At 38.9% G+C, this 24,600-nt stretch overlaps 1 protein-coding gene across 8 annotated transcripts in view; it reads left to right on the top strand.

Moving 5' to 3' along the window:
• NTNG1 (netrin G1) overlaps nt 1-24,152 on the top strand; it is a 377,727-nt gene extending 353,575 nt beyond the window's left edge. For all 8 annotated transcript variants that reach the window (XM_037826502.1, XM_037826498.1, XM_037826501.1 and 5 more), the window contains one exon: nt 21,429-24,152. In XM_037826502.1, coding sequence (XP_037682430.1) covers nt 21,429-21,673 — 245 coding nt within the window. In that variant the 3' untranslated portion in view covers nt 21,674-24,152. The remainder of the gene's footprint in view (nt 1-21,428) is intronic.
• Nucleotides 24,153-24,600: the final 448 nt, after the last annotated feature.

The following is a 24,600-nucleotide window of genomic DNA, read 5'->3' as shown; positions in this document are numbered from 1 at the left end:
ATTTTAATCTATTTGTCAGATTAATGGAGATGACACATTTGTTCCACTGTTATGCCACTCCAGTGGCAATCTTCTAAAATTAGGAAGTACCAATCTGGGGGAAGCAAAAGAACTCTATATCATTTTAAATTTAACTTCAGCCTACTTTGAAGCCATTAGAGGTGATTAAAGGAGATCTCTATCCATTATATTCAGCCCAGTAGTCTTAAAGTTCAAAAGGTAAAAAGTACTTTTCAGCATAAATAAACTGTGAGACAAAATTACTTTCAATGAAGTTTCAATTTCAGTGAAAATAAAGTAGGAAATTACATAGGCTCATTGGCTATTACTGAGGTCACTGTCTTCATTGACCATCTGGCTAAAATAAAAAAAAAAAATAGATATCATTTGCAACATAGATAGAAATGAGCAAAGTGTCCACAGCTTCCTTTTTAAAGTCCTGCAAATTCAGTTAATTCACATATTAACAATCTTCATGAAACAATTACTGGGAAAAAAATATCCTGATGGTCCTTTTTAAAGCTGATCAAATCAGGAGGAAAAAATGAAGAGAAAAACAAGCAATGTCTTATCATTACCATAGCTACTGTTTTTCCATATGATGGTCCCATGCATAACATTATTGTCATGCCAAAAACTGGTGGGCCAAATTTATCATTCCAGTTTCTATGGTTTTCCTATATGTGGAATCCTATTTGTTGGATCTCAACTATTCATTTTCAAGTTGGGGACACTACTCCTTGGTAAGGAATATGAATTTAATTTTTGCCTAATTTTGCACTACTTACTGCTATCTCGGAAGAGAATAGAAACAGTTTAGGAAGTTAGGTGGATGCTGGTAAAAGTTGTTTCCAATGCATACTGGTTTATTTTGTTTTATTTTTATTTTATACTTTTATCTCTGAAAAATGTCATTATTGGACTTTTGTGTAACATTGGTTCACAATATGTATTATTACCTGAAGTGTATAAAAGAAAACAGAGTAGTCCACTGCTGTTTTTTGTTACTTTGCAAATACATTGTTCAAAAACAAGGGAGCTAAAAATTACATTTATTTGATTTGAGTCTTAAACTAGGATAACTTTATTCAAATATCCTTTGTAAAACCCCGTTTCTGTTCAGTTTTGTTTTGTTTTCCTAACACAGGCCACTGACTTCAAGTTATGCTATTCATTCTGCCTCAAAATAGAATAGGCACTTTATGAAGATCCCATTCTCTGTATTCATTGTTGTCGGAGAGGCTTTGAAAATACCCTTGCCGGTATACATAGATGTCAGTCTGAAAAAAAAGAGAGAGAAAAGAGGGAGGGAGTGGCAGCAAGGAAGGAGTAGAAAATAAGTTGCAAAGAAAAAAAACTATATTTTCAATTCGAGGTTATTTCTATTCAGTCAACTCGTCTGGAATTATTCACAGTAAAGATTAATGATTCTTTACAGGTTGGGGTAAGACTTAGCAGCATCACCACCAGTGTCTCCTGACAAAAATCCATTATGCAGTGACTCTAGCAGGAAGTCAGCAGAGGAAAAGTTCGCTAAATGCTAAAACACCTTTGGAGCAGAGCCTTTTAACCTAGAACCTGGCATAACAGAGATGCTCCGAAAACATGTTTTTAGAATGTTGAATAAAAGCGGTCACAACAGCATTTTAACACGTGGCCAACCAGATACTCCCAGAGCAAATTATTTGCTTGTGGATTTACCAGTGGGGGGGGTTAAATCACAAATCAGTATTCCTCCTTCCCAACTAGCCAGATAAACACACAGGGAGGGCAAATGAATGCATGAGGTGAAAGTAGAAGTGTGGCTCTTGTTTTCTGATTTCTCTCTTTGTTCTTTTCCATTTCTTTAGAACACTGAGAGTAGAAAATAATTTGCTTCGCCAGAAGAGAAAAACCTCAGACAGACAGTTCTGGGTGCGATGAGTGTGCAGGCTGGGACCCATCCTGTTAGAGTCACACTCTGCTGGTCCTGCTTCTCGTCAGGAAACTCATCTCATGCCCCAGTGCCCCACGATGAAGCCATGCCCCCCTGTGCGGTGCCATGCTGGGCGTTTCCCATGAAGCACTGCCAGGTCATTAGCAGCTTCGTTTACCATGACATCACTCTTTTTTCCTTTTGCTCAGAAATAGGTGAGCTGATTTCTCCTTGGCTTTCCTTCTGAGTGCTCAGAGATAATATTTTATGAGGCAGGGCAGATTTTACACTTTGGAATAACTTTGGCAATTACGTTGCACAAAGAAATCCAATAGTTTCCTATCTGGGATATGAAATTATTCCATCTATGGCCCATGGTTTAAATATTGACTTCTTTTGAATATTTATATCCCTAGCATCTTAGCTGCACTGCCAGGGAAAAAGTCAGCTCTGTATCAAACAATGGCTGTAATTATTTGATAGGTTCTTTTTTTGACAGCAGTACATCCTTCAACTTTCACTTTTATACCAAACTAGAAATTAGGAGGTAGCCTAGCTGTGCAAACTGATGTTGGAAACTGTCCATCCATCATGAGGAATGATTCCTTCTCTCAGGGGAATTTTCTGCTAGATTGCCAACTGCATAATATTCCCCTGGAGCTAGGCTGCATTAAAAAAAGAAAAAGGAAAAGAAAAAGAAAAACACTGCTGTGACACATCCCATGATATTTAACTCTAGAGAGCCCGGCAGCCCAGTGGGCTGGGGTACTATTTGTGTTAGATAGTTGTCATCAGGTCTTAAAAAGCCCAGAAGTTCAGAAGAGTTTATCTAATCCTGGGAAGAAAAGCTATTAAAATCCACCCCATCCATAAGAGCCTCTACAAAATCTGTTATGATCCTCACCCTATTTTTAGGCCTTAAAAAAAAATGCTGGGTGAAACAAGCCAAGAAGCCATGAATTTGTTCAACAAACATGTATCAAGCACAAATCCTGGGTCAGGCACTGTTCTAGGTACTGCTTTCAAGGAGTTCAAATGTTGGTGGGAGGCAACTGATAAGCAGGTAAACAAATAAACAGTGGATTGAGACCACTTCAGACCGGGTGATCAGCGAAAGCCTTTCCTAGAAGGTAAGAATTTGACTGAGACCCATGCATCAAGTACAGCCCACTGTGGAAAGTTCTAGAGGAAGAGTGCTCCAGACTGAGGACAATTCCTGCAAAGACCAGGCAGTGGGAATGAGCTCAACCTGTTGCTGAAGAAAGCAAGCAGCTGGAGGGTAAAGAGCGGGATGGAGGTGATCTGAGCAGAAGTAGGGGAAGGAGACAGAAACCAAATCACCGGCCCTTGAAGGCCATGGTAAGAGGTGTGGATTTTATCCTAAGTGCAAGAGCAGTTAAGGAGGAGAGTGGTGTGAACCGTTTCAAGACCTGTTGTGGTCTGTGTCTGCCTCTGTTCAGAAACTCAGTTTTAGATCTAAATTTTGAGTTAGTCTGCAACACAGATGTACTTTTTGTGTTCTGCTGCCCTAGCCTCGTGGATGCCTTGTAATAATTGCTCATACTTGTTTCTGTTTAGTGGAGAAAACAGAGGAACAAAAACTAACATTCACAGCATTCCAGGCAGAATAGCAAAGTGGTTAAATGCACAGAGCTGGGGGGGAGCCCTGGCTCTGCCACCTGCTACTTGTGTGACTTTAGACAGGTTATTTAACTTCCCTCAGACTTGGTGTCATCATCTGCGATGATTCTTCAAGATTATTAAAAGGATTACTTAAGTCAATGCATGAGAAATACTTAGAATATTACCTGGTACAGAGTTAGCGTGCCATAAAGAAATTTTAGCTTTTGTTGTTGTTGTTATGGTTTGACTGAACCCTCCCTAAACATGATACACACAATGACTTATCAATGTGCATTTTTCATTTCACTTATCAAACAGGAAGAAGGTCTACGTAGAAGTTTTTTTAAGATATCTCTTATAGAGGGAAGAGGGACTAACATTTAAGAAGCTGTATCTTGCCAGATGTTTCATACAAAATTATATCTCATTTAAACCTCTCTATAATCCAAATGGTTCCCACTTACAAGTAAGCTTTTTATTTGCATTATCTATTTTAATCTTCAAAGCTATCATACTGGGTAAGTACATTGTAGTTGTTTTACAGATATGGAAGCTGAGTTGAGGAGACAAGATTTTACCCCACATTTGTCTGACTCCTTAGCTCTCGCTAGTGCTCCTGGCAAGGATGATTAAGAAACAAACTATCCCAGGCCATGTCTACTTGTCTCTTGGATCCATCATCAAACAGACCTGGAAATTAGGTTTCTCCTTGTCATCCCCTCCATGCCAGCTCAGGTCTTCATTGTGCCTTGACTGGTTTCCAATTAAGGATGTTCTGAGCTCGAGTCTCAGCCTAGTGAGCACAGATCACCCATGCATTTTGATGTCATTAGCTAAGTACTCATTGTCAACGTAAAGTAGTTGTGTGCTTCTTAGGAAATAAACTGATTTCAGTGGAAATTGCTGAAAATCCTTTTCTTTTTGGTCATTCAATCCTTCCTCATTATTTCATTTTATTGCTCTTGACAATATATTAAAAGATTTATTGATGTTAACATTGTAAACTAAATATCTATCATGTGGTTTATAACTTGGTCACACAAATACACTTCTTGAAATTATGGCACATCTCTTCTTTATTGAAATTGAATTTTTGTCATAAACTTTCATCCTATTATATAATTCTAGAAAGAATAATACACAATTTGAAATCTAGGTGGCTTTGCTTTTTATACTTGTTCCCAGAAAATTAAATTAATGAATTTTAAAACAGCAAATGGATAATATTAATTAAGGCAGTTTTAGCTATTTGAGTGTTAGGCCAAAAGAAAACCTAAGAGCTCTAGTCAGAAAATTGCCAAGAACCAAAATGTACTTGTGTTTACAAGATTTTTTTTTCACAGTTTACTACATGGTCTATACAAGGGCCCTAAATATGTCCCAGGTATAACTTCAATGGTTTTATTAAATTATTCTTTACATCATGAGCGACCTTAAAAATTGGCAAATGCCCACAATATATGAAAAAGGCAATGTAGTCATTTTTTGATACATTTCCATTTTGGGAGATTTGGGAGATTTGGGGTTATTTTGAAAATATATTCTTTTTTCAGAGATTTTAAAGAGAGGAGGCTTCTAATAATTATTTTACAAAAATCAAAATAGTGACAACAGAGTAAAGACTTCAATATTCAAATTTGAAGTAACAGCCTTGCCCTCCACTCATCATCCTTCGAGCTGTGTTTCTTCCCCTCTACTTACAAGCAAGGGCACAACTTACACATTAAAAAAGTCTGTTACCCAACCCCACCCTTGTGACTCTTTTCTTTCATGGCAATCTGTGAATAAACTGCTCTGCTTCATCTTGCTAAAGCCAAGCCAGATCCTTTAGTCTTTTAGACTAAAGCATTTAAGCCTTGTAGGTGGATTTGACAAGCATAAAGATTTATGAGCAGCAACATTATTAGCACAAAAGAATTCCCTGATCTAACATGTCAGAGACCTGTCTGAAACAGATCCCAAATAAGCTGGAGTGATATTCAAACTATTTGACTAGTTAGAAGCAGCTGGTGTAAAAATCAAGCACTGCATGGAAATGAGTGGCTTGGACACAAGGGCAGAATCTGATGTAGCAGAGGCAGGTAGCAGGAACCCAGGGAAAGTGAGGTGAGTGGTTGCAAGAACTTTAGATGAACCAGGAGGCCTCCAGGGAACAACTGGTAAAAACCAACTAGAACCCTGGAAGATGAAGCAGATAAAATGATCCAACTGTAACCACACAGCATACCAAGCAGCACATCCTAGTGACAAGAAAAATGTTTGTTCTAAGGCAGGGTCTTAGCTTCGGTCTCGGGGCAAGTCTGTATGATAATCTGGAGAGTGCACAAGGTAGAGGATCTGCCTGTTCACTCTTCTGCTAATTTTTTTTAAATGGGGAATATAAGAGATTAATTAATCTTTCTGATCCTAGGAGTAAAATAGCCTAAATAGAAGTTAAATCCAAGGTCTAGTTTTACTTTAAAACCTCGATTGTTTGGAACTTTAAATTCACGCATGTCTGGGTAGGTTTTTATAGGTATTTCCCTCCCATCAGCTCAATCCCACATTTCCCCTCCTTCCCTGTCCTCCTTGTCCCTCTTCTCCCCATGCTCTCCCTCTCGCTTGCCTGCATGACAAAAGAAATGGAAACAAAATATATTAAAAATTACTAGGTTAAGGGACTCTGAAACCAGGACCTCATCTTTCTGGAGTCAGCAATGAATCTTATTATTTTTGATTATATTCTCAGGGAGGATTTAACTCTTATGTTACTTGAGGAATACAGAAATCGCTTGAAAAACATCATTAAGATTCTCCTGTTGTGTTCCAAGAAGTAGAGTAAATGCTTAGGATACAAAGATAAAATAGATGTCTGCCTCCCTCAAGGAACAATGTTTGTGGTCCACCCACGCTGTGCAAAGCACCTTGCTGTGCAGTGTAGACAATGAAGAGGCACAAGTTAGAGCTCTTCTTTCAAGTTGCTTATATTTGAATTGGGGAGACAAGAAATGCACATGGGAAAGAACTGCTTGTTTTAAGTGTCAAAGTGTCAAGTAAAACTTATTAAACTCTGTATGCCAGGCTTTGTTCTAGTTTTATATGTATTAGCTCATTTAATCTACATAGCAATCCTATAAGGTAGTAGCGGGTATTAAATTATATCCATTTTATGAATGAGGCAAAGATAAGTTGAATGATTTCCACACAATCACCCAGCTGGTATGTGGTGGAACCAAGATTTAAATCCAGGCTGTTCTAGTTATATTTATTTTATGTCTATGTCTGTATCTATACCTGTATCATCTGCTGTAAGTTTGCAAAGGAAGGACCAGTGTGCGCAGGCTGGAACAGTCAGTGATGTCTTCCTGACCATGACCTTGAAGGACAGGTGAAGAGAATAGGGAAGGACACCCCAGGAGCAGAGACACTGACCCAAGGCTAAGCACGAGGTAGTCAGGAGAGAGGAGGGCAGCATGGACAATGATTTGGGGTCAGGGAGGCTGAAAGCCTAGTCCTGCCACTGCTGCTCAGGAGCTGGTGGGGCTTGGGTAAGTTTCAGAGGTTTCTCATAAAATGGAGATAACAATAGCTATCCTGCCAAGTTGTTGGAAATATTTAATGATGTGGTGTATATTAAGTGTCTAGCTTTTTAATTATAACTTAATTTTAATTGCATGTATGTGTGTATTTAGGACAGTGAATGGATTAGGCAGGAGTAGAACATATTTACTGTGGAGTAAAAGCAGACGATAAGGAAGTTTGGTCACATTTGGGGGTGGGGGATCCTGACTATAGGTAGTAAGGAATTAGGTATTGTCCAATAAGCAGTGGGGAGTCATTGAAGGTTATGGATGAGAGAATGAGTGAGCAGTATCGTGGAAAGTTTGTGAGGAAACTCAATCTGGCTAAAGTGCCCTTCTGTCCAGTTTGAATTTCAGGAGAAAGAGAAAAGATGTGCTTGGGAAGCTATTTTAAGGATAGAAACAAAGCAATAGATAGGAGCTATGTGATTTTTCTATAAAAAATCATTTATTCATTCATTCAAAAATACTCAGATACTGAGTACTGTCCCTTACCAGGCACTGCCGTAAACATGGCACACTCAGCAGGGAACAACAGTTGAGAAGTTCCTTGTCTTCATGGAGCTTACATTCTAGAACTCCTTATTAATATAAAAGTATAAATATTCAAGGAATAAAAAATGCCAGAAAAGTGAAATTTATAGGAATAAGATATTTAAAAAGCATGCTGTGTGATTTCTCTTTAACCAATCCACCAAAATTTCAGTAATCACTGCTTAATCTAACCTTGGAATGCCTTAGTCTGCTTCAAAGAGAAGCTCTAACACCTTTTTACTGTGCTACAAATAATGTGCACAACTCCCAGTTGTATCCAAATGAATTCATATCATTTTTCTTTCTGCTGCTGGATCAGAAAGCTCCCAAAGGCGCAGCTTCCACATGTTGCTGGGCAGCGTCTGATTTTGGTTTAACTAGTTCACCCTCTCCTGAGACCCAACAGCCTTGCTCTTCTAAGGACAAGCCTGAACACACCTTTTTCTATACCTACAATGACTTCATTCCCCCTTTCCAGGGCATCCACTATGTGGATTTGTTTTCTTTTGTACAAAATCGTGTAACTTTTTCTTAAACCAAGAAGATTTCCTTTGGCTGTTAATGAAGGATCCTGTGTGCCTCTTTGGAGCTAGTTGCTACAAAGGTGCACATGGAATGCGGGTTTGGGGCACAACAGAAACTTTCAGGGTATGATCCCTTTATTACTGGCACAGCATAAAGAATTTATAAAGGGCAGATCATATCTTTGTCACTTACATGGCACAATGAGTCAGTCCAAAAGAGCAGTGGAAGAAGTCACATCACGGCTGGTCTGCAGTGTTAGCCAAAACTGCTCTGGGTACAGGTCAGGAGATGGCAGCTCCACCCACTTCACCTCAGAGAAGAAAGGCCCATCTATACTGTTTGAGTGTGGTTTTTATCCACTTAGGCGGGAAAAGGGCCCTGACGCTGAGAATGCCTGTTGTGATAAGACTTGACATCTCCCCCAGGTTGTGGAATGGCACACAATAAAAAAGGAAGTGGGGGTAGAGAAAGCCAAAGCATGGCCACTTAGCCTGTGTTTGTGAGTTCCCCAGGGAAGAAGATAGGGGAAGGTGAGGGCTGGGCAAGGGTGACTTAACAGATGTCTCTGATTCCCCTAATAGCCTCTTCCTTCCATCATCTTTAAGGTTTAGACATAATTAAACTTAAATTGCATAGAATTACTCAGCGTTACTTATAAGCTAGGCTACCATCCTGTCCTGACCTAAACATTTTCTTAAAGGGTTTTTGTCTGTTACTCTCTTCATTAAAAAAACAAAACAAAACAAAACAAAAAACAAAAGATCTGCTTTTCAACCGTTGAGCAGATTTTCTTTTTTAATCTAAAGAACTGTACAAGTGAAACACGATTTTTTCAGATTGACAAGTATTTATTAAGCACCAAGGAAACTAGAAATTATTAATGATACAATTGAAAGAGAAGACAGGAGCATACACTATGTGTAGTTACATTATCTAATGAGACGTGAAGACATGAACCTATAATAATAAATACCGTTTCTGTGGCTCCTACAGTACATCTCTTTATTGCAGGACTTTGAGCAGTCCTGGCACTTACAAAGCACTTAATAATAATCGCTGAGTTGAATGATCTCTCACGCTCGCAACAGCCCTGTGAAATGGCCTCTTTTGCAGATGAAGAAATAGAAGCTCAGAAATCCAGATTGCAGAGCAACAAATAGTGCTTAGTATTCAAACCGAGGCAACACCACAGTAAACAATTAATTATCGAACTTGTGATTCAAAGTTTGAGTGTCTCAGGAATTTATAAAAGGGAAAGGAGTTGCAACTCCTTGCAATGTGAATTGCAACAGTCAGCATAGACTTTATTGAAAAGGCACGCTTATGACATCTGTAATTGTAATCCTGTTGTCCTTTCTTAATCTCACTAATGTATTTTCATAAATTCAAATGCATGGTCCTCCTGTATGGTAGCAAATACGTTTTTGAAAATTAGCAGTCATTTTTACTCAATGTCAGGCATCCTTAAATGACTCATGTCATCATTTCATACATTTTCTTGATTCCATAATGTTGTTTTCCTCACCTCGAATTTATTGACACCACTTCATTTTGCCTTGACATTGGCATTAACAGGGAAATGGCTTTGTTTCAGCTTGACATTGTAAAATCACCTCCCAAGACTTGGTTTGACATTGTCAGGAGGTGGCTATGGTAACAGCAAGGCCACAGAAGACAAGAGTGAATAACAGTGATTCCCAGGAAAAAGAAAAATCATTAAGAAAAGTTACTGCTCTGTGATTCCAGTAGCTATTTTCCATACTTAAAACATCCCTGCTGTTTAGAAATACTAAAACGGCTTAGACCATATTTAGAACACTCCTGCCAAGTATATATAGGAAAAATTAAGTCTCTAAGGAGGCATTTGGCTATAGCTTGACAAACAGGAAGCTCAAATTATATTTTAGCTTTACAAAGTTCTCAAAGGCACTGAAATTCTGTCTTTAAAATAGAAGCGCACATGTGAATTAATGACACAATTATCTCCTTTCAGCCAGATACTTGAATTTCTTAATTCTGCACATCAAAGGCCTGTGTAGAAGTGCCCTGCGTCTTACCCAGAATGTTGGATGTTTTAGAAATTTGTCTTCAGCACTGTATGGGGCTCTACGGATTACCTTTCACAATTCCCACATCATTTCAAAGAACACTAAATTCTTTTACTTACTCGCCTTCCCCCATGATGATCTCTCACTTCCCTCTCAGGTCCACATAGAACAGCTCCATCAAGATTTTCCTTTCGCCTGTTTTGCAAATTTAACTAATCATCTTTCCAATTAAAAAAAAAAAAAAGATGTCACTAAGTTGGGGCCATGTGTTTTTCACCTTTGTATTACCACCAATGGCAAGATTGTAATAAGAGCTAATAAAAGTTTGCTTAACAAAAAATGAGGTAAGAGAATGCTTCCAATATCCTAACTAGTAACGCCTGATCAATGTTGCTTTTTCTCCAAACCTCCACCCTTCCCACTGGTATCACTGACGGGAGAAACCGAATGTAAGTCTCCATCATCTCCCTGCTACTGTTCTCCATGATAAAAGCATGTTCCTTGTATTGCTACCTCTGACAATTCATGGTATCCAACCTGAGCCGGACTTTCAAAGCTGCCCAGCAATTTTCCCAGGTGTCCCTAGATAGCTTCCTCTCCCATTCACGGCCAAATAATTTACCCTTCCTTTCAAGCACCCACCTTACCTCTACCTCCTCCCACTCATCATTTTAGCCTTACCCCTAACCTATAATCTCTGTATCCATATCTATCTCCTTCTGCTTTGCTCTCCTATCTATCTGTATCTATCTCTATCAATCAATCCATCCATCCATCTAAATACTAATAATAGATAAATATCCACCATTCAGAAAGAAACTGACAACAGAAGACAAACTTTATTTACTTGTTTAATAAATAGCTATGGAGCGTCCATTCAGTGCCAGGGACTACATGAAATAATAACAAGAAAACCACAATGAACAGTGCATAGATATGAGAAATGTACATCTGTTAGCAGGTGTAAGTCTCAATCCACAAATCCTTTAAGTTCATTTAAATCTGATTTTGAACTTTTATACTGGAAAGGTGGTGGGAAATTCAATCATAGTCACTACTGTAACTCATTCTTCTAGTGCAAAAATGGTCCCTCTTTTTGCATTAGTCTACCCTAGTCTCAGTTATGATGGCCCTTGGGCTGCAGATCTCTTTAACTCAGGAGGCTCTGCTGGTTCCATTCGCATATGAGGCTGGGAGTCTCTGGCAAAGTAAGGAACCCCACTGTCTAGGATCCTCCTCTGATGATAGTATTATATAGGAACTCATGCCTCTTCTGAGATAACTTTTTTAGATATTTAACATAATCGGTAATTTGAACAGAAAAAGATAATAATGCAAATACAGGAATATGGCAAAATTTAATCTCATGATTCATTTCTTAACCTGATACATTTACAATCTCAGTAAAATAGGGTACTTTTATTTTTTTCAACTAAAAGCAATTCCTTTTATTAGCATTTTTAATATCTTTGAAGCACTATATATTTATTTTAGGCAATTTGGTAGGAGTGAAAATTCTAAAGATGAAAATTAAAATTACTAAAATCACCTACACTCGTCATATTTTGATACATTTTTTTTTCAGTATTTTTTCCTAAGGAATATATATCTTTTGTACCTCTATAAATTTGTATGTCTGCACTTATGAAGATCATTCTGTATAAACATTCTGTGTCTATTTTTCCTCCTGACATAATGTCACACACTTTGAAATGATGGTTTATTACCCTGATGTGACAATGTGTTGTATGTGAATATACCTCCCAGTGAACACCGTCTTTCACCATGGCCAAAAGAGTAGACGTTGCATCTTTTTATTAAACTAGACAAGTGCACTTTCTGATACTGGATAAGAAACTGTGTTTTTCCAGCACTGTTTTCAGAATACCTTGGCTGTGCCTGTGTCTGAAGGTATTGACCTAAATAGGATTTCAAATTATTAATGATCACTTTGAGAAAAGTACCCAGCTTTCAGCTTGTGGGATCTCAGCAAATTAATTCTTTCTCAACACCAACAGAGGCTTTTTATTTTTTGCAGAATACAAAAGCTGAAAATTTGGGGGGGTGGGCAGGTGAGGTGCTTCTTAATCCTGCATTGGAGTCACCTTTCATCGCTTTCATACCAGCTGGGATACTAGATACTGCACATACAGACCCTTCAAAAGGAGCAGGACTTATAATGGTTTTTTTAAAGCAGTGTTTCCTTTGCTTGGACAAGAGGAAGTATCATTTCCATCATAGGTTTGTTTTTTTTTTTTTTTTTTTGAGTATATGTTTCTTTAATATAAGTCACAGCCTATTATAAAGCAAACTGTTACAGTGAAAATCTTTGCTCATTTTGGAAGCTCATTCAATCAGAAGTGTTTTGATGTTAGATAAGTAAGAGAGGGTGGCTGTTCTGAAGGTGAGAATCTGCTACACTTGATTGCCTAGACACGTCTGCCCACCCAGCTGACCCCAGCTGACCCCATCCACACTGTTCCTTACAGCCCCTTCAGCTCTGTCCCTTGGCCTTATTAGACTGAGGCAAAGGTGGCTAGATGCTGTCAACCTGGAGATCATGCCAACAGCACCAGTGTCCCCAGATGGATACAGACACAGACAGGAGTGTAGGTTGGAGAGCAGGAAAGCAAGGGTTCAGTCTAGATATTGTTTGTATCTGCTCACACCTCCCCACCATCACCAACACCATTGCAAAGGCCAACAGTGGGCTATGGGACAGTACAAGCAGGTCAGTGTTCTCTAGCTCAGCCCTCCCTGCTACTCTGAAAACACGCCTTATATACTCTTAAGTACAGGAGAGTGCATAATAAATGAGAGTGTACAAGTCATCTCTTAGAAAACTGACACTGCCAAGCCAAGACTTTGTGGAGTACATATTTGAATACAAATATTCAAAGAGTGCATGTTAGACCCCACACTCTCTCAAGATTCATACCTGCAGAAGACATGGAAATGCTGTCTTTGAGGGAAGACATTTGCTTCCTTTTTCAAGTACCTTGAATTGGACAAGTAGTGATGAATTCATTATTCTGACAGTGATAGGAAAACCCCCTAACTCTTGTACCCTAGACTTTTAGAATCAAGGGAGCTAGTAAACATTAACAAATTATACTTAGGCTGGGTCTTATATATTTTTTTCAAAGACCCTCCACATAATTCATCTTGCAGCTCCCAAAAATTGTTAGGTGAGTAAATAGGGCAAGTGTTATTATCCCTACTTTAGAAGTGAGGAAAGAGAGGCACAAACAGTTTAAGCATTTTCCCAAATTCACCCAGTCCATTAACAACAGAGACAGGACTTGAATCACAAATTCTTCACCTAATTCTCTTCATACCACCTCATGCTTTTTGCACATCAAAGGAGAAAAACTACTCCTATTACAAGATGCACCAGTTAAGACTGACTGGTAAAAATAGATCAAGTGAGTACAGCCTTGAGTCATCACCAAGGATGCAGAATTTTAGAGAAGTCAAATAGTCGTATGTTTGATCCAAAAGAGGAGAAATCCCTAACTTTTTGCTTTTTAAAATGATAGGCTTTCCACTAAAAATATTCTTGCAAATCACAAAGCCCAGAAGAACTTTAGAAATACCTACTTCAAACCCTTTCCCTAATTTTTTGTCTGTCAAAAGAATATAAACTCTGCACAGGTAGCTACATTGTAGGTCTGGCTCTCCATCACCTAGAATGGTGCCCAGTTGGATGATGGATGGATAAAGGGAAGGATGTAACCAAGTACTGCCATGACACTTCCAAAGTCTTACAGCAAACTGATGGCTAGTCAGAACTAGAACCCAGGTTTCATGACTCAGCATTCTTTCCACTGTACCATATCACCTCTCACAGCCAGACGTAAGTGAGAAAAAAAATGAGGAAAATGCAGTGAGTGTGCCTAGGATGCCAAAAACAAAAAGACCACCAGATAACAGTCTATTAAGATTCTCCCAAATCCCAGGAGCTAACTTGTAGGTACAGTTTTATATCTCACATTTCACAACTTACTGAAACAGCCACAGAGGCTGTATAAATGGTTCATAATCATAGCACTTCATCTCCCTGCCACAGATTCTCAAATGCCTAAATCAGAACTGAATGTAGCACACATACCTTTGTTATTAGCCTGTATGGTGGAGGTTGTTCACTCTTTGACATTTCTTTGGAAAAGAAAGGAACACTTTGGAACATCTTTCCCTCAGCAATCCTGGGCTTGTTTCAGGTGGTGAAGGTAGAGGTCATTTTATTAATACAACCATCAAAGAAAGCTATTATTCTAACGCATTGCATCAGTTCCTTGAAGTGCAGGAGACAAAGCCAAAAAGACAAACTTCCAAGTCTATAAACACAGACCTAGCATTGCTCAAGCACAGCAGCTCACTGACAGGGCAAAACTAAATGTAAAGCGTTGAACAGAACCCAGAGAAGAGAACACTTCCCTGTACTAATATAATGGGTCATCACGACCATAATGAGAATAAGTGACCCTTCGTGTCTAAGACATAAGACTAGCTGAAATGGCTAAACTACGTCCTAACTGGCACCCTCTTCAAGCCTATGGGATCCATCTCTAGGTTTGCTTTTCCCATACCTCCCAGGAAGGACTAGCAGAGGGAAAATGAACCAAGGTCCTTAACTTACATTTTGAGAAAAGATTATAGTTTGGGAAGAAAATATGTGCTTAATAGTCAAGAATCCATAGAAAAATTAAATAATTGAACAACTTACTTACATCCCTGTGAGTATCATCATCCAAGCAACAGGAAATATAAATAGAGGTAGAAGAGGGAGGAAGAAATATAGCTCATTCCTATTCTTTCACTGTGGAAATTCTGAGTATTTTTATAAATGTGTAGCACTTATGGGAGCACTTATTTATCTACTATTGTGACTTACTTCCTGAAGTTGAAATCAGAGCTATTATAACACCTTGATGACTTTAGCCTTTCTGCCAGGATTCCACATTTCATCTTTTTACCACATAACTCTTAGTTTTTCCTATATCTAAGGATCATATTGTATCACATTAAAAAGAATTGTGTCTGGCAAATGACTATTTGCATCCAATACTAGGTCAAGTAAGGGATTTCAAAATGAACCTTGCCTGTTTACTAAGAGAACACAGTCTTAAGAGTGTCAGTAACAATAAAGAGAGGGTTGAAACATGCTTACAGCAAATACTTGACAAAATAAGGTTATAGTTTTCAGTTTGAGGCAAATCCACAATGAAGGATATCAAGCAGAGTGAGAACAGAAAGGTACATGTTAGCTGGAAATCTCCAGTTGGATTTTTAACCAGTAACTACATGCAAGATGAAATGGAGACAACATCAGGGACTGTAAATGTTCTATCAACTTGTGGTGGATACCTGAAACCTTATGTTGGGGAAAGATTTTGACATTCTGTGTAAGAGAGTGTCATGATTAGGTGGTCATGTTTTGTTTGTACAGGGGAAGAAGACAGCATAGATGCCAAAATATTTGCCATTCCCAGCCTCGACCTTCAGTATTTCTGGTTATATTTTATGTATGAGCTGATTTGTGTTTGAAGACTCTGCCAGACTGTGGTAGAACTCTAGCAGATGTAACATTTAATACTATCAACAAAGACCTCTGCATAATCTCTGTGTGGTATGAAAGCAGAGCAGCTGGTCAATACAGCTGAAAAATCTGCTGAGAATCTGTAGAAGTGTTATTTATTGTCTCCTTGGAACGCAGAGAAGTCAATGATGTCCTGAGGAGCACAGATTGCAGTACAAAGCACAGTATTTACTGCATTTCTCCTGGCTGTTCTTTTCCAGTAGTAATCTGTAAATCAGGAGACCTGGATTCTAGTTCTAATTCTACCCTAAATTGCTTTCAGTTTCTTCATCTAGAGCTTGTCAACATGGTTTCTGAAGTTTCCTGCAAGCTTAGTACTTCCATGAGAGCAAAGAAGAACATATTACATGACACTATTAAATAAGGTTCCTCTTATTTTATCCTTCAGTTGTGAGAAATGCTACATGGTCTATCTTAGATCCTAATCTTCTGTATCTACTCCCCCAAGAAGATAATCAGATCTTATATTTCAACTCCAAGCACTTACAGTCACCTCTGATTCCCATAGCTCAGCACCTGAAAACTCACTGTCTCTCTGACCTAGAATTTCCAAGGCTTCTTCATTCTCCTTTCCCCTGTGTATTTCAGGGACAACTGCTCATCTTTATTGCTGACACCCTGACCCATGCCTTCATCATTTACCTCCAACATTAACTGAGGGGCAATTCCTTTGTTGTTCTCTCCAAGTAGAATGTCACCCAACATAGCCATCAGAATGATATTCCTTGAAGATTGCTGTGTCATGTCACTCCCCTCCTTAAAAGCTTGGTGATTCTATGTTCCTTTGACAAAGCATTTCTCAACCTCAGTATTGTGGACATTTTGAGCAGGATAATTCTTTGTTGGGTGGGTGTGAGGAGGCTGTCCTGTGCCTTGCAGGATGTTTAGAAGCATCTATAGCCTCCACTTACTAATGTCCCTTCCCAGAAGTCTCCAAACATTGCCAGTTGTCCCCTGGGGGACAAAATTATCCACTGTTGAGAACCACTGCTTTAGACTGACATCTAAAGACTTCCATTAAATGTTAATTCCTCTAATCCCTTTTCTAATTATTCCAAAGTCATTCTTTCTGATTCAATCAAGAACATGCAATGCTTTGCATACTTCCCTGACTCAAAGTGCCCTGCCTCTCATCCTCTTCTGGTCTGTTTATTCCTGGATACCTAGATAAAGAGCCATCCACAGCAAGAAGACTTACATGATTGATTTTATTCACTCATATGATTGAATTTTGTTGATATCATTTCTTCTCAGCATCCTTCATGGTCTTTCTTCCTCTACCTGTGGCTAAATGCTCATATTCTTCACTGTTATATCTTCAGTCCTCATTTTTACTTGGTCTGTATTCTCCCAGGATGGTGTCCTCTATTCCCTTTGCTTCATCCTTTGTAACAATGACCACCCCCCCCCCCCAGCTCTAAATCTGTATCTCCAACATGACCTGTCTCCTGAACCATTAAATCATTTTTTTCCAACTGGTAACAAGACCTCTTTAGAAAAGCCTACAGACCTCAAAGTCAATAGGCCCCAAATAAAGTGTGTTTTCTTCCCTGACCAAATGCTTTCTTCTATCTTTCTTAATAAATTACATTATGATGCATACAAATAAACAAAACAGGAACCTCAGAATCTCTCTTACCTACTCCACAGAGACTGTCTCCAACTCTCTTCCCTCCTCTCTCTCCCCTTTGCTCTAACCTAGCCCCAGACTATTCTATTGAAGTATCAGGTCCCCTTATCTCCAGTCTGTCCTTTCTCTGGTCTATCCTTACCTTTCTTTTCCCATTAAAATGTTGCTTTGCTCATAAGTCTTTGCTGGCTTCCCATTACCTAGTGTGCTATATAGAACCTTTCCAAACAGGCCACAACTTACCTCTCCAGTCTCCACTTTCCCTATCCACAAACTACACCCCAGCCTCACCCGCCCATCCATCATTCACTGACATGTTTCATATGCCTCCCTGTCAGAGTCTAGTCAGAAAACTCAAACCACAATAGATATTTCAATGGAGAGAGTTTATTAGAGGAAATGGTTAAACAGGTGTTTGAGAATTTAAAAATGAAAAGAGGGCATAGGAGTAACTCAAAGACAGTAACTATGTAAGCAGGAAGCAACTATTGCTCTGGGACTGACAGATTAAAAGAGAACAGGCTGGAGTTACCAGAAACTAGAAACTTGGAGGACAGACACCACAGACCTAGGACCTGCACCTCTTAGGAGCGATAATGTCTGGCTGTTGCTAGTATCTCTGAAATACCATGCAGGGGCCCCTTAAAAAGATTGGGCTCTAACTTTTAGGGAAGAGGTGCTGCCCTGGTGGTGCAGGTACCTCTAAGGGTGAGATGAAGCTGGTTCTGAATAAAGCTGAGCCCTAGTGCCAAATGGTGCTGTTGGGATGAAGGGCCATTGCTGGGGCAATGCTGTTAGGAAGAGCCACCAAACAGGAAAATGGAAAATTTTCTATCTTCCTACCTTCCATGCTCTCTCTAGTACTCTCTAGTGGTGGAAGCCAAGTGTTATCACAGAGTTCCAGCCTTAACATCAGAAGAGTAGATTTAGAGTTGGAGAGAGACAATAGCTTAATAACCAGCACAGTGCCCTTTCACGTCTACTTGCTTTTTCTCATACAGTTTCCTCATCCGTAACGTGCTTTAAATCAGTATCTGCCTGGTACACTTCTTTGTTTAAGTACCTCCTCTATACTCTTCCCAAGAACAATCATTTATATAGTCATCTGAGTTCCCCTAGCAGTTTACAAATACTTCTTCATAGTTTTTTTTAAATATATTATCATAATTATTTTTGCATATGTTTGTTTGTTTATTTTCCACCCAACTGTGAGCTTCTATGGGACAGGTAGAGTTAGAGCCATAAAATCTAGCAGAGTGCCTGGCACACAATAGATGTTGGATGAACTGGTTGGAATTGATAAGGGCAATTTAATACCAGATTCTTTCTTATGTATATATTTTATCTCACCACCTAGATTTGTACCCATAAAAACAGAGATCATGCTTTATGTTTCTTTTAGTTTCTTCATGGTGTTTAGTACAAGGTTTCATATGCTGAAGAAAAATTCATTGATATTTGTTAACCATCTAGTTTATTCACTAACCACCACAATTTTGGCTCAAAATGACATGAAGATGGAACATAATATTAAGAATATCAGGTAAGATCTATAGTTAGATTTAGATGTGCACCTTGATTCCAACAGTTGGTAAAGTTCTGGATTTGTTGATGGAATGGCCCAATTGAGACACCAAATGTAATGTCTTTGATAGTGAATTCTACAGTAATTGAATTATATTCTAGGTTTTGTGTTTTCTGTTAATCTTTTACAGAAGATCTATTCCCCCAACCCATGAGATAATTTATCCTGGGCTATATCTGGATACATTTATAAAATGTATGTCCCTATGCATTTATAAAATTTCTTAAAATTTCTCACAACCATCAAAATCAACTAGTAGTTTATTTAAATTTAGGGAAAGTATTCAATTTTAACTTAATCACTAGCTTCTTGGAAAAAAAGAAACCATGGTTCAACAGCTGATTTATATTCATGTCCAAGAAGAAGAAAAATAGCTTTTTTCTTAAAAAGGTGAGTGATATTTAATTAGCTATTGATTTCTTCTCAATTATTCAAGGCAAGCAATTATTGATATTGATGGAATAGATATTTCCCTACCTATAGTGCCCAAATGAAAGGAAATATCGCACTCAGCAGTCTGCTGGCTGGAATAAGAAATGCTGAGAATCTTTAACTTTAAATGGAAACAGTTATTTGGATCTGTTTGTTCCATGTTGCCCCAATTAAACAGATATTTCTTGAAGTGTAAGCACAACAAAATCCTGAAAACTCACGTATGCTTTCCAAATTAACAACAACCAAAAAGGGAGGATTTTTATCCATTCTGACCATGAGGCTTATCACAATACATGTGTAGACTTTGCCTAACAACTACAGATCTTGACATTTTTAACCATGACTCACACAGTGCCATTGAAAGTTAGATCATATAATCATTAGAACCCCTAGAACACAGACTTGTATATCAATATTTTGAGCCTGAAGGATTTTGTTGGCTTTAATATTCACTTCTGACATTTGTAGATAGTACATGTGGTACATTTGAAAATTATACTAATATGTCATGCAACTGTATGAGAGGTAGCTAAGGAATTGTTGAGGAATGTGGCAAAACAGGGCCCTATTTAGGGCACTTTGTTATGAACTCTCTGGGTACCCACCACCATCTTTTCTCAGCTCATTTGCACACAGAACATTAGCATATTTGCCTGGAAGAAGCTTCTTTTGAAGGTGACATGACTGTTGAACATGATTAATGGATGAGGCAAGATTCTCTATTGAGTTGTTACTCAGAGGGTGAGGGTTACTTTTTTTAAATACCTTGTACTTAATAATGTGTGTGTGTGTGTGTGTGTGTGTAATTCATTTGGCATCCCTCGAGAGTTTGACCATGGCATTTTTTAAAAATGAAAAATGTCAAAGTTTATAAAAAGCTACTTTTTCTGCTCTGCTCCCCACCTTCCTTTCCAGAGTGGTTCTATACGTTAAATGCTTAAGCAGCATATGTTGCTGGGAAGTGTTCTTGGCTTTTTTACTTTTTGTTGTTTTAATTTCCCTGGGTTCTATTTAACATTCTGCTAAATCAGTGAAACCTTGATTATCTAAAAGAATCCGAGACATGGAATTTAATGAGGATAACCAGAATTATGAAGAGATGCAGAATCATTAAAGAGGAAAGTTACATGGCAAGGACCATGAATGAATTGTAGCCTCTGAAATTGCTTGTCTTGATTTATTCAAAGTGATTTTGTTCATTGATGAGCATAATGAAATTTTGGTAATCAGGGTTTCAGCATCGCATTTACTATTTCAGGAAGTCAAGGTAACCTTGGACTTTACTTGCCATATTTACAAGATGATAAAAATCCTAATAGACTTTTGGGAGCAAATGTGATTGCTCTTCCCCACCCTCATAGTATCAAACAAGCTTTCTCTCTTCCCACCTGGCTGCCACCTGCCTGGAGCATGCTGCCTTCCCCACGTCCCAATCCCTCCATCCCCACACTTCCCTGTTGGCTTCTGTCCTCAAGCATGCAGTGGCTGGAATCCCATGCAGGGAGAAAGGCCCACCCCTTAGAGGTTCTCTGTCATTTTAGCAACACTGCTGTGCATTTTAATTACCATTCATTTGGCTTCAAAGCTCTGCATTCTTGTATCAGGCACTTGTCCTTTAAAAACGAGGAGCTCACAGCAGGTCCCAGTTCCATGAAGAGAAGATACTGCCAAACCAGGAGTATTACATTATTTTGTGTTCTAATAGCCTGAAATGGACAATGATAATATTCAAGGTTGCAGCAAAAATCTATATGAAAAAGGCTAATATGATAAAAACAAAAGCAGCCCACTACATTTGTTTGGAAATTGGAGTCACATGCTTAGTTGGTGGAGGGGAGGGGGGAGCACAAGATCAATACGAGATTTTTTTTTTTTAAAGCTGAAAACATGATGTACCAGATGAACTTAAATTGATTCTGCTTCTCCTCCCCGCCCCCCACCCCCATCCCCCACCGCCCTCCCCTCATTCTGCAGCGAATGTCTGCGACAACGAGCTGCTGCACTGCCAGAACGGAGGGACGTGCCACAACAACGTGCGCTGCCTGTGCCCGGCGGCCTACACCGGCATCCTCTGCGAAAAGCTGCGGTGCGAGGAGGTGGGCAGCTGCGGTTCGGATTCGGGCCAAGGGGCGCGTCCGCAGGGCTCCCCAGAGCTGCTGCTGCTGCTGCTGCTGCTGCTGACCGCACTGCTGGGGACCGCCAGCTCCCTGGCTTTCTAGACGTCGCATCCAGCCACCGACCTACGCTGCGGGGAAGCAAACACAACCAGAGCATTTGCTACTAACATAGGAACCACACACACAGGCACCCCCGCTCAAATACAGTGCACAAGCTAAGAAGGCCTGACTGAACTAAGCCATACTTTACCAACCGCGGAGAGCACATCCGAGTCAAGACTGTTAATTTCTGACATCAGCCGAGTTGGCAGTTGTTGATATTATCGCTACAAATCACTTTGCCAGCTGCAGAGTTTATTGTGGATGGAAAAGGCTGTGACAGCCCCCCAAACAGGAAAGACAAAAACAAACAAATCAACCAACCTAAAAACACTTGCTACTCTAATGTGGTGTACCCTAGTACCACTCTGCCCAGTGTGTGGACCAACCAAATAGAAGCATTCTTTGCTGTCAGTGCATTGTGGGTATAACGAGATCTGTTACAAGCTGCCATATTGGCCTGCTTCAGTCCCTGAATCCCTTCCAACCTGTGCTTTAGTGAACGTTCCTCTGTAGCCCTTGTCGGTTGAAAGATTTCTTTGTCTGTTAGTGATGCACATGTGTAACAGCCCCTTCCGAAAGCTCAATCCAGACATACCCCTGTATATCTTAGCAGCACTGCATCATCCCAGTGCGAGCACCCACCCACTGTACAAGAGTGGCTATAGGAAAAAAGAAAGTGTATCTATCCTTTTGTATTCAAATGAAGTTATTTTTCTTGAAATACTGTAATATGTAGATTTTTTGTATTATTGCCAATTTGTGTTACCAGACAATCTGTTAATGTATCTAATTCCAATCAGCAAAGACTGACATTTTATTTTGTCCTCTTTGGTTCTGTTTTGTTTCATTGTGCAGAGATTTCTCTGTATGGGCAACGTGCTGGCATCAAAGAATATCAGTTTACATATATAACAAGTGTAATAAGATTCCACCAAAGGACATTCTAAGTGTTTTCTTGTTGCTTTAACACTGGAAGATTTAAAGAATAAAAATTCCTGCATAAACGATTTCAGGAATTTGTATTGCAATTTCTTAAGATGAAAGGAGCAGCTACCGAGCAGTTTCACACTCACTTTACTGATTTCTTTGTGGACTGAATACATTCAGCTGACGAATTTAGTACCCAGGAAGATGGATTGATGTTCACTAGCATTGATGTTCACTAGCTTGGACTACTTCTGCAAAATATGAGACTATTTCCACTTGGGAAAAATTATAACAGCAAAAAAAAATCTAAGTGATTGCCAAGATTACGCCAAAGCCTGTTGGCAGAGTACTAAGAGACTTTTATTTTTAAGTCATGCTATTTTCACAGATTGATGGTGATCATGTGACTCTAGGGATGCTGATCTATGTATCTTTCCAAATACAGTGTTTACATTGAGTACCATAAGAGGCAACCTGGGGAACCAGGAACGTAGCAGGGAAATTGAGTGATTAGCAATTTAACTTTGAATATATTCAGACTAAGTATTTAGAGGAAATATCAAAATATACAGCAGCAAGTAGACATAACTGCTGTTCCTGAGAATAAAGTTTGTTTTAAGTACTGCCCAAGGTGTAATAAATTCTTGTTTCTGCCTTTTATTAGGCCAATTACTGTGTAAGCCTGCAAGGGGAGGAGGGACGAGAACCATTGCAAAGTTTCAAAGAGGCCAAAACAGTGTGTATTCCATTCCCAGCACACTGATGTCCCACAGGTTACAAATGTGTTGGGTTACAAATGTTATCTCCTGTATAACATATAATTAGCAGGTCACACCAGAGTCTTAAGGACAATGAAGTCCTAAGCGAATTCACAGGACAGTAACTTATGATAGTGTTAGGTCAGAAGCTTAGTTCCAGTCTGAATTCCTCATTCAGTGGCCACTCCTTGCTGAAATGGGAGAAAAAAAAATTCTGACAAATAACCTGGGTAAAAACAAGATGAAGGGACAGCATGTCTTATTGGTTTTGTTCCCAGAAAAGCCAATTCAAAGAAGGCAATAAAAGGTAAACAGATAATGCCTGTGCCGCCTGCCACCCCACGTCCAAGTCGATTGAATGTTTGTTATTCAAACCAACAGTCTCTTTTGATGTAAGAAATAAGAAAAGTTGGAGATAATTTAAAGCTTTGGCTTAGAGGCAGAGTGGCCAACCAGAAATAGGAGATTTACATTAGAAGCATAAACAGCAAATTATATTTAAGTCTCACCAAGGAATACACATGAAAATGCTTAGAACGTACAGAGTCTGAGATTCCTTATAATGAGGTGGATTTCTAATATTAAAATTGGAATTTTGTTTTATAGTTTAATAGCACAAACCAAAGGCAGACTGTGTTATTTCTGGTAACAATGCACTTGATCATTATCCACTCATGGCTTTGTCACAATGCTCAGGAATCAGACTCTGCACATTTCAATATGTGGGATTCCAAAAACTAATTCTAAAATTTAATGAACATCTGATCTAAATCAATTCTTCGGCATTTTATCTTTATGAGGGAATAAGAATATAAATTGATGAAGAATATCATGCATTCAGTGTATTTAGATATAGTTTTCTGAATTTCCTGAAGAGATGTGAGCTGCTTTTAATAAAAATTCACTTTTAGGTATATATCAAATGTAAATGAAATGTTCTTTTTAATCTGGATTCTCAAATTCTTCTTAAGAGTCTATTCCTTTGAAGGAAACCCAGATCAGTGGCTTTTATTCATCTACTGCTTTCCAGCATTCTTGCAAAGCTGGTCCCATCTATAATTTTTATGTCTTAAGAAACAGGACTGGGGTGGAAAGTGGGTCCTAAGTTGTTCACATATATGAAGTCCTAATTCTTCTATTTTTACTTGGATAGGTCCCTTAAGGTGGGTTGATATAGTCTTTTGTATGAATAAATCTGCCAGCTTTCTCACAGAGTAAAACTACAATTCCTTCCTCAACACC

Source organism: Choloepus didactylus, chromosome 2 (assembly GCF_015220235.1).
Source record: "Choloepus didactylus isolate mChoDid1 chromosome 2, mChoDid1.pri, whole genome shotgun sequence".
Taxonomy (NCBI): Eukaryota; Metazoa; Chordata; class Mammalia; order Pilosa; family Megalonychidae; genus Choloepus; species Choloepus didactylus.
Note: the sequence above shows the minus strand (reverse complement) of the source record. Positions and strands in the feature narration are given on the sequence as shown.